This window comes from Cryptomeria japonica, chromosome 7 (genome assembly GCF_030272615.1).
Source record: "Cryptomeria japonica chromosome 7, Sugi_1.0, whole genome shotgun sequence".
Classification (NCBI taxonomy): Eukaryota; Viridiplantae; Streptophyta; class Pinopsida; order Cupressales; family Cupressaceae; genus Cryptomeria; species Cryptomeria japonica.
Genome location: NC_081411.1, coordinates 291250426 through 291262008, shown reverse-complemented (window position 1 = coordinate 291262008; position 11583 = coordinate 291250426). Strand labels below are relative to the sequence as shown.

Genomic DNA, 11583 nt, shown 5'->3' with positions numbered 1-11583 from the left:
CCTTTCTTGTAGATACTTAGCTCTCATAACAATAGCCCAATTAAAGGGGACTATAATAAGATGCCAAAAAATCTTGGAGAGGGTAACAAGCTTCAAGGATTTAGAATTTTTTATGTTGAGACCTCCTAAATCCTTACTAGAGCTAAAATTATTCCAATTCACAAAAGATATTTGATTCTTCTACTTTCGTTATCACCAGAGGAACCTTCATTAAATCTACTCAAGCTTCTTAGTCCATGAAGAAAACATGTGAAAAAGAGAAAGAAGATAGACTTAAGGCGCCTTGGATAGAAACCTTAAGAAATTAAAGCTTCTTAGCATTACTTAGAAGAGCCTTGTTACAACCTGCAAGATCTTTTTTGTCACATTTTAATTGAGAAGACCAATTAAAATTGTTTTTTCTTGCAATTAAGGACATACCCAAGTAGAAGGTAAGGAGGTTCAAAATATTGAAGCACCTTAGTAGGTAATAAATATGGGCCTAAAGAGAGGGGTAAACATTCATAGAGAGAACTTTTATCAAAATTGCATTGTAAATACTCTAATAGTTCTAAAACAGTGCTAGGAGGGATCTATAATGACCCAAAGATTTGAAGGGACTTAGAGAAAAGACAACATTCTTCACTTGTTCATTAGATAATATAATCTCCAGGGCAGCCAAGTCCTGAGGAGTCGGGGAGCTAGGGATAGCTTGAAGAAGTCTTTCCAAAATTTTCTTAAATAGTGGATTAGAATTAGAAGGTAGATTAAGGAGATTCCATAATAAGTTCACACCTTCCTTGTAGATCTCATCTTCATGAGTTCTTTCTATTGTTTCGATAGGTTAATTGGTGGATGAATTAAGCACTTTGATAACCTTCTTTAATCCATTGAGTTCTAGATCTCTACTTCTAGAACATTTTTTCCTTTTTTACTATATTTTGAAGTTCAAGAGAAAGATAACTCTTTCCTATAAATATAGCTTGAAAGAGGCTCCAATCAAGTCCATTTCAACTAGGATGGAGAGAATCTTGGTCTTAAGTTTTTTATTTTGAGAAAAACATTATCGAAGGAGGGATTGATCAACTCAATGAGATTTCTCTTGATACTTTTAATTGTTTGCACCATATGAAACATAATAGTCCCTTGGATCTCTAAATCCCATCATTGGGCCATAAATTTATTCAAATCAAGATGATGGGTCCACATTAATTAAAATATAAAAGCTAATCTCATGACTAGTTTAGAAAGGGTCTAACATAGGAGGATAGAGAAATGGTCTAAGACAAATGAAATTAGAGGATAAAGGTGATTATAATTGATGAGAAATTGAGATGAGAAAATAAGCCATTGATAAAGGCTGACCTAGATGAGGTAATCTCCCAACCTCTTCTTAGAACACATAAGATTTCTCCCTTCTAAATCCAAATCAATTAATTCCCCTCAATTTAAAAGACGATGGAGATCCTATATATGTTCAAAAAAAATAGTGAGACCCCCCATTTTTTCTGAGGGAAAAAATGGAGTAATAAAGTATCCCATAAGCATTCAAACATAATTTTGGAAGGTCTCTCTAAGGACAAGAATTGAAGACCAAAGGCTTCACCTCTGAAATAGAATATTGGTGGCATAGATATTCGATAGCACTCATTTTGAACTACTAGAAGCATAATAAAAATGGTAAATTTTAGGTAGTGTTTATCTTGAGAGTGGAGAATATTAGTCAGGTTGGTTATTTTCCATAAGGTATCTATACCCCTTGACGCACCATCAATAGTGACCGCTAGATAATTGGAGAAAGGATAGATAAACTTGGTCATTCTAACAAAGGCATCAATGATCATTTTAGTATATTGACGAAGTAGAATGTCGGCCTTGAACTTAATAATAATTTAAACTATATTATTCTTGTGGAACCATTTAGCCCCCCAATATTCAATGAAAGAATAATATTTTTTTATAGATTTATAGGAGCATGGATGCTATAGAGTAATCTAGCATCTATCAGTAACATCTTTTGCTATAATAGACTATCTACTATATGGAATTTCGGTCAAACTTCAAATATTTACCAACAATAACCATCTTCCTCAGCCTCTAAATATATAAAACAATTCAAAGCCCTTGTCCTAATACAAAATAATTTTGGACAAGTTCATGAATGGTACTTCACATGTAATCAAATTGACAACTAGGGATCATATCAACATGGGACACTGATCAACCTCTTGTGGTCCGAGATCCAACCACAGCTATAGAATAATAGGTTGAGTTGGTTTAGGAGATATAAGGAATGTAAGAACATTTGTAAGGTGAGTCAACATTAATGAATTTTTAGGAGGATGAATTATGTCATCTTAGTCAAGTTGTGACATCAAGGAAGGAAATGAGTTTAGTGGCACAATACAAAAGACCAAAGAAGAGAGTAACTAAGGATGGACCATCCTCCCTAATAGATAAATGATTGACCACCTTAAAGTTCCAAGGGACTACCATGCAAGGCGAGACAACTCAATCCCTTGAAACATGAATGAGTCAAATTTCTCCTAAGAATCATGATGCATAGAAAAAGTTATAGACTAAACTATAAGAATGCATGACCCCACCTTTTCCTAAAGTTGTTATGAATATTGAAATAAAAATATAAGCAATTTGAATGTCATCATGTGGGGAACCATTTCTATCACTAATTTGAAAGACTTGTTGCAAGAGGCCCTAAGAGGTTTTAATCAACCAATAGGTGGCTCAATAAGAGAATAAGTCATAGCTATACTCAAACATTCCAGAACAAAAATGGGAAGTACAAACAAAAAAATTAAGGCACTTCCCTTTTACATATGCTTAATCACTAGACATCATTTTTTCATTATTGTATGATTGATTTAGGGTCTACAAGCTATATTATTCCAAAGAATAATAATTGATTATTAATATAAATGCACAAAACTATTTAGTTTATTAATGAATTTTTATTCTTTAGTTTAGTGGTGGAATTATGAATATTATTTAGTCATCAAAGATAACAAATTATACAGATTGGGTAATAGCCTTCTGCAAATTTTCAAGCCAAATGAGATATTACAATTACACCACTATAAATGAATGTTATTCTTATTAAAATTTATTTAATTATAAGCATGACACATTATGAGTAAAAATGTAAAAAACATTTCTAAACTGCTACTTAAATTCATGGTTGGTGCATTTCCACTGGTAGATAACTTTATCCAAAAGGAATATGTAGAAGTTAAAGATTTTTGTGAGATATACAAATTATCAAGTTTATGTATGCAATGTCAAAAATTAATATCTACATTTAAATTAGGTAGATTACATTGTCTTATGTATGAGAATGATATTTTTAACTAAAGATAAAAATGTTATTCTCATTAAGGCCTGACACATTCATCATTGGTGGCTAGTCATTTTGGAGTGAAAGACATTGGTGAGTCATCACTAGTATGCCTTTTGCTCACATCTACAAATTTTGGAATGTCAATATATATGGTGTTTCTTATTTATTATGTATAAAATCCCAACAAAATGAAATATGTGTTGTACCAACCATTTCCAAAACCTAGGAATTCACATGGGAGAGAAATAAGATGGGTTGTATATTTGGTTTGATCAAACTAAGCTACATGGAAATGATTATAATTTTATCAATGTGGATCATTTTTTCAAAACATGAATTTCAATGGCTTGAAAGAAGAGAATGACTAGAAGTGATTGTTTCATTCTTTTCATGGACTTGCAGAAAAATGAGGTTGCATCTAGGAATAGCTATGGCTAAGCCAATGGAAATAGGTTTACTACCAATGGAAAGCTTTAATTTCAGAAGAATAGTTATATAATGTTTTAGGTAATGTAAAGTAGAGATATGACATATACATCAAGAATATTGAACTATAATAATTAGCTTTGTGTGTATTTACAAAAAATAATATTTAAGTAGTGGTGAGGAAAATAATATCATTATCAAGAAGTGAATAATGCATACACGTAATTTGTAGAAGTCACTTTGTTGTTCAACTAGGTCACTTGACATGAGTTGGATCATTAGTAAAAGTGGCTGGTTAATAGAAAAGGCCTGGTATGTAGACTATATTCTAAAATGCATAGTTATGTTTATTTGTCTAATAGCTATTACCTAAGCCATTGACAATATATTTCAATATATCATGCATGGATGGATTGTTTCCTATGTGGTAAATGTATAGTTCCAACTGGTTAGTATTTCCATGCACAATAGATATAGAAATATGTTAGATTAATTTCAACTCTAACTAAATATATTGAAACAAATATTTGTACAAGTAACGCACACTATAAAAAGTGTTAAGGAGTTGGAAAGACTATCATCTAATTTGGCTTTCACATTCTTTAAAATGGCATGGTTTTCTTAATGAGTGCACATGTACTTGTCTTGGAGTGTCCTACATAGAGAGACTATGAAATAATACTTATTGATATGTGTGCAAATTGATTCTTCCATATTCTACAACACATGTAAAATATTATTGGATATATATTATATGCATAAGGGGGTAAAGTAGTGCATGAGAGAAGTTTAGTAGAGCTAAAAAGCAAAGTGTGAGTTGTAGCAAATTAATCCTTTCTATAGAATGTAGAAGTTATGTTGTGCAAGATTACACTACGAACCATTCAAAAGCACTCTAATATGGATGTTATATTGCATGTGGCACATTTGTTTTATTTACATCAAGAGCTCGACTATTAAAGTGAATTCATAGAGGTTTCATGTGCTTTTAGTATTTATGAGAACTATAAGCTTCAAATTTGTGCATAGATGTTGCTTACTTCAATTGCTCAGTAGTAAAGATTATCCTTTCATGAAGATGTTTGTAAGAAAGCATTGTTGTTCCTACATAGATTGTTATATACACTACATTTTACATAAATAACCCATTGAAAAATGTCATTATTATTGAAATATATAAAACGAATGTCATGATCATCTATTTAACTTTATGTTGATGATGACTTGAAATTATAAAAAATTTGTTCAAGTTTTTGCCCTTAACCAGTTCAGAGTGTGGAGCCCCGAAATTTTTACATGTAACAAGACGACGGAGCACCAAAAATGCATAATGAGAGATCTAAGTATTAATTACCAGATCCATTAGTTTTATAGCGGATCGTTGACAAATAAGTCGTGTCTATTAATTATATCGGGAGACAAAATTTTATCGCATACCTCCTGGTCGCTCTAGTCCAGCTGTAAAGGAGAATTTCTTTGCAACATTTCGACCATAGCATGTTTGGTACATATTCACGTGCCTGAATTCATCTGCCAATTAATTTTCAGTGTGTCGAATAAGAGCAATACCTAAACTGAATGTTAAATACTCTTTTTATTTAAGCGACTTAGCAGCCATGATTCCAGTACACAGTACCCTACTATTTGATTTATAAATTATGTAGGAGAGAGTATGAGCTTGCATATAGGGATGCCAGCGAATCCCAGTGCCAGAAATAATTATTCAGAGAGACCATCTCTGTCTAGAGAAGGTGAGACAGACTAATCAGTTTCGTTATCGCCACTAGAATAAATATGTTCGTGCACGATTCTAATTGCACCGAGTCACTGTCGAGTGTGTTAGAAAGGAATTTACAGGTAGATTTATTTGATGCGGGAGAGGCCGGCAGAGATTCATTCTTATCTTGTTTGTTCTTCCTTCACCAAGTTTATCAGTCGACGGGAACCATAAAAACGAGGACGACAAGCCAACTCTGCAACTTGTATAGAGAGTTTGAATAAAAAATGAAGTCCAAAGCTGCTTCGTTTTCCATGGTCGTGTTGTTGAGCTTATGGCCATGGGAAGCAGCAGCCCAAGTGGCGGTGAAGCCGGGAAGATGGATGCTTCTCGTACAAAATGGGGGCGTCTCTGCCATGCACATGACCACCACGCATTTAAACACAGTGGTCATGTTTGACCGGACCAACTTCGGGTCGTCGCAAATCCTGCTGGACAACGGGCGTTGCCGCGACAACCCACAGGACCAGGTCAGCACTCACGACTGCTCGGCGCATTCCATCGAGTACAATGTAGTCACCAACAATGTGAGGCCGCTCATGATTTTCAACGACACCTGGTGCTCGTCTGGGGCGCTTGCAGCAAATGGAACGTTGGTACAAACCGGTGGGTATCGTGACGGGTCACGGGACATTCGTTACTTCGTTCCCTGCTCGGACGGCAGCTGCGATTGGAACAATTTTGAGGGGCCGAAGCTTGCCCCAGATCGGTGGTATGCCGCTAACCAAATCCTCCCGGACAACAGCATTATCGTTGTCGGCGGCACCCGAATGTTTCACTACGAATTTGTCCCCAAGAGCCCCGCCGAAGGAGTTTTCAACTTGCCTTTTCTATCTCAGACCCGAACCAGTGCCCAAGTAGAGAACAACCTCTATCCATTTCTCCACCTCTCCTCCAATGGCAACCTCTTTATCTTCGCCAACAGGGATTCCATTCTCCTCGACTACAAAACCAACGTTGTCGTGAAGACCTTCCCCAGAATGCCGGGTGACGGCCCGCGGAACTATCCTTCCACCGGGTCATCCGTCATGCTGCCACTCTCAGCCGCCGACGGGTTCACCAAAGTGGAAGTTCTCATCTGTGGAGGCTGTCCGGACAACGGTTTCGCCCTGGCCAACGCAGGTAATTTCACGGACGCGCTCCGTAGCTGTTGACGAATGGTCATTACAGACCCGAATCCTTCGTGGAGCATGGAGGATATGCCCGGGCCGAGAACCATGTCGGACATGCTCATTCTTCCCAATGGCGAAATCATCATCATCAACGGAGCACGACAGGGGGTAGCTGGATGGAGCATGGCAACCGACCCCGTCCTCACACGTTACCTCTACCGGCCTGCTGCACCAGTCGGAAAACGCTTCTTCATCCTAGCGGCCACAGGCATCCCGAGAATGTATTACTCTACTGCTAACATGATGGCAGACGGGAGAATCATTGTGGGCGGCTCCAATCCACATGCGGGTTACGTCTTCACGGGAACTAACTTCCCCACGGAGCTCCGGTTGGAAGCATACAGTCCTTATTATTTAGAAAACGTCTACACAAGTTACGCCCGCCCCAAGATAACCTCAGTGTCGTCAACCTCGCTCTCTTACGGCGCCACCTTCATAGTTGTTTACTCTGTCCCCAATTCTGTTACCGACATTATACAGTTCAATGCATATGCTCCGTCGTTTACGACCCATACCAATTCGATGAACCACAGGCTGCTCATTCTCGGCTATAAAACACCGACCCTCGTTTCAAATGCAGCCAGGAATGTCGTGTATTCTTGTTCCGTGACAGCCCCGCCAAGTGGTGTGGCTGCCCCTCCAGGTTATTACATGCTGTTTATTGTAAATGGTGGCATTCCCAGCGTCGCCCAGTGGGTTCATTTTTCATAAGTTTGATCGGCTTTATTTGACATATCAAATCATTTGGACGGGTTCGTAGAACTCTTAAATTCCCCTCATTTCTTCAACCTATGTTATGTAAAAGCTATGCTGCAATTTTGGGAGGTAATTTTGAACCCGATTGGAATTATGGCAATTGTAATTTCAAGCCTCAAATAAATCGAAAATGGAATATTTATTTCAATCAATGTGCATTGGGCACCAAATCAAGTTTGGATTAACAATGATCAGATTTTTGAACTACGCATGATTAAGTAATAGCAGTAATGTTAAGTCCAATCAACTTATCAGTTGAGTCACATTCATATCCTATCATAATGATTTTATTATATAGCTATAAAATTTTAGCTATGTACGGAATTTAATATATAACAAAAAAATTCTTATTAATAACTGACAATTACATAGTTTATTTCTATTAGACAAAGTTGTGGAAAATAAATTAGAAAACTTCTAATCATCTTTCTTTTTCAAATAGCATATGAATCTACCATAAAAATATTAACAATTGTATGATATTAATTGTTTTTAGAAATATATATAGATAGATTTTTTCAAAGCTATCTACTCAAAATTCTTACTAGTTCAATAAATTTTAATGATTGAAAATTAAATATATATTTAGAAAAATTTAAGTTGCTTCCATGTTAACTAAATTATTGTGATATTAATTACACAATTTTCACAAATGCTATCTACTCAAAATTGTTATTACTTTAATATTTTTTGTGTATTCTTCTTCCATGACAACCCCACCAAGTGGTGTGGCTGCCCCTCTAGGATATTACATGTTGTTTGTGCATCGCCCGATGGGTTCATTTTTCCTAAGTTCGGTCAACTTTATTTGACATGTCAATCAATTTGGAGGGGTTCGTACTTCCTAAATTCCTTTCATTTCTTATAGCTACGTTAAGGAGACATTGTACAACTATACTTTTATTTAATTTTGTCCATCTTTTGGTAATATCTATTTGATCCCTATCCACCCATTCATCGATTTTGCCTTATTGTTTGATAATTTATTATGGATTTTCATAGTCATTTATGTCTAGACTATATCAATGCACACATTACTAATTCTGATCTCTTCATGTTCTTTACTTTATTTAATCCTTTTATCCATGATAGTTGCATACATTTTAATCCTATGTTTTCAAAATGTCATGTCCATGAAGGTATTGTTGCATTATGTTTATTTGTACCTTCCTTAGAGTGTTGGTTATTATTCACCATTACTTATTTTGGTATGCCGAGTTGACCTCTTAATGAGCTCCATCATGGTCATAATTTTCTAGTGTCTAGTCTTTCATGTTTAACTATTTATCCTTCAAAACATTGTTATGAAATATATGGTGGTTACATATCTGATATGCATCACTTGTTTTCTCATTCACATACATTAATTCATGGCGATTATATTTATTGCATGATGGATGATGATAATGAAGCCGCACTTCCCCCATCTCTTGCTACACCTTTCTTTTAAGTGTCTATTAATATGTATGATAAATTTGGTATATATAACTACCTTCTTTGTCATATCTTCTAGCCCCAAAAAGCATATATATGATGACTATCCTGATCAATTGTTTTCCCTTTCTTGTTCAATCTTTTAAAAAGAAAAAAATAGTTTTAAGATCTATTCGATATTAATAACATGAAATTTTATCAAATTCATTTCTATTCTAGTTCTTCTATTCTTTACATTACAATGAATAATCCTATAACTTAGGACCATAATCATTCAATGATTAAATCTATCTTTCCATTTGTTGAATCCGTGTAGCATGGTACAGAAATTCTATCATAGCAAATTAGTCTAATAGACCAAACACTCACGTTGATCTCATGTTCATATAAGATTTATTTTAAATAATCAAAGTTTAAAAGATAATAACGAAATCTAAGTTTCATTTTCCTATTCACAACAAAGATTCCAACTCCCCGATTCGCTAACAAGATGATAGAGCAAAACATATGAAATAATGAAATTATCTGTATTAAACTACAAATCATTTTGTTTTTAAGCGATGGTTGACAAATGGTTCCCTCCTACCAATTATATCAGACTTAAATAATTCCATCAAATTGTTAGTCACCGCGTCTTCCCAGCTGTATACAAGAATTCATTTCCCACATTTCAACCATATCTTTTTCTGGTACATATTCTTGTTTGAGTTCTTATACCATTGAATATTAGCGGCCTTGATTACTGTACCTAACTATTTATTTAATAAGGTATATTGTAGAGATTCGATGGGCTTGCTTATTCTAGAGATGGCAGCGAATCTGAGTCGTAGAAATAAATAATTTTAAAGACCATCACTCTCTGGACGTGTTCAGACAGAATAATCTGTTTCATTATCGCATCGCCATGAGACTAAATGTGTTGGTGAGCTACTCTTTAACAAAGACTTTTGAGGAAGAATAATTTGATACAGGAGACGCTATCAATGATTTTTTCTAATCCCATTTTTTCTTTCACCGAGCCTATCAGTCAATGGACACTATAAAAAGCGAGACGCCAAGCTAGTTTTGCAAGCTATTTAGAGAGCAGAATCATGGTGTTTGAAACTAAAATGAAGTCGAAAGCTTTGTTTGTCGTGGTTGTATCATTGAGCTTAAGGCCATGGGAAACTGGTGTAAGTGGCTATTTAGCTCGAAATATGGAGACTTCTGATATAAAATGGGGGCGATCCTGCTATGCACACGACCACCACGCATTAAAACATGGTGGTGATATTTGACCTCACAAATCCGCTCGGTTATTTGTAGTTTTGGTAATTTACAACCCGGTTATAGTTACAGCAATTGTAATTTCATATCTTAAATAAATCGTAAAAAATATTGATTCTAGTTGAGCTGCATTGCGCACCAATGTGTATTTCGGGTCAATTATTTTTCTTTATTGTATTGATCTAGATTATAGATAATAATGTTTAACATTTTGAATTACAATCAAACACATATGACTCAACGATAACGATAATGTTCAATCCAACCAATATGTCATTTGAATCACATTCACATATGGCATCGTAAAGACTATACCCATGATCAGTTATCAGTCAGAATAATATTTCATCTAAGAAAAATCTACTTAAGCTTCATAACATGATTTTTCTTTATTAATTTATTTTTCTGGATTTGATTGTGTGTAATTTTTACGTAGAATTATGCCGAGAAATAGTATTCTTCCTCTGTAATGTGAAGATAGAATGATATAGGAGTAAATACAGTCTTTAAATCTGTTTCAAAATACAGTATGATTTATAACGGAAAGTAGTTCCACAAGGAATTAAGCACTCATGGAATGGCTATGTAGGGTTAGAAAGGGAAATTGTGGATAAAATCTATTTATCTCGCGGAATTCATCTTTATCAATGGAGCAGGGAAGGACGTGGCAGGGTAGGAACATTACCGCTACGGACCCACCACACTCGTTGGGTGATGCTTGTTCACCCATCGGGTAACCAAATTGGAACCAACATGTGTTTCTAGGATGCCACTTTCCTTCGTGATATTTTTTCAATCAATTGGTTTATAAAGAACACTAACATAAATTTTTGTTGTGAGTTAACATAAATTTTTGTTGTTATTTAGCCGAAAACAAGCAATTTATGAATGTTTCCTACTAATGTTAAACTGTTAGAATGCATGATCATTACTGCACAATATATGTTGCTATCTCTTGAACTATTGCTTATTGTTTATATCTATTTTGATGATATGAGATTCGTTAGTTCAACAAAAGTAGGGTGTCTATCCAAATGATTATAAAGGAAAATACTAAAATTGAAGTTGTAAATCATTTCTTGACATGTATTTCATAAAATTATAGTTATTATTTAGAGCACATATTTAATAATTGGATTCAAGAGATCATATGGTTATTGTTATGTAGTATTTTAAAATACTATTTATTTATTAGATTTTCAATATATTTAGGTAAACAAAACTGATTAGAGAAAACCTTCACATACATAAATATTTTCGTAAAGAAATATAATCGATTTGGAGACACTCTTTGCATAATACCTACAACATTGGATTTTTCAATTTCTTAATTTCTTTATTTCTTCTTTGCAATTGAATATGGCATGATTGAAACCTACATTAACATTTATAAATAAAAAAAACTTATGTGACTAGCC

General features: G+C 34.7%; 2 protein-coding genes across 2 annotated transcripts; both read left to right on the top strand.

Moving 5' to 3' along the window:
• Positions 1–5764: 5764 nt before the first annotated feature.
• On the top strand, positions 5765–6691 carry LOC131074733 (aldehyde oxidase GLOX-like). Its single transcript, XM_058011408.1, has one exon. The coding sequence runs from the start codon at positions 5765–5767 to the stop codon at positions 6689–6691; it is 927 nt and encodes a 308-aa protein (XP_057867391.1).
• Positions 6692–6694: 3 nt separating this feature from the next.
• LOC131074734 (aldehyde oxidase GLOX-like) lies at positions 6695–7420 on the top strand. The gene has a single exon (XM_058011409.2). The coding sequence runs from the start codon at positions 6695–6697 to the stop codon at positions 7418–7420; it is 726 nt and encodes a 241-aa protein (XP_057867392.1).
• The last annotated feature ends 4163 nt before the right edge of the window (positions 7421–11583 follow it).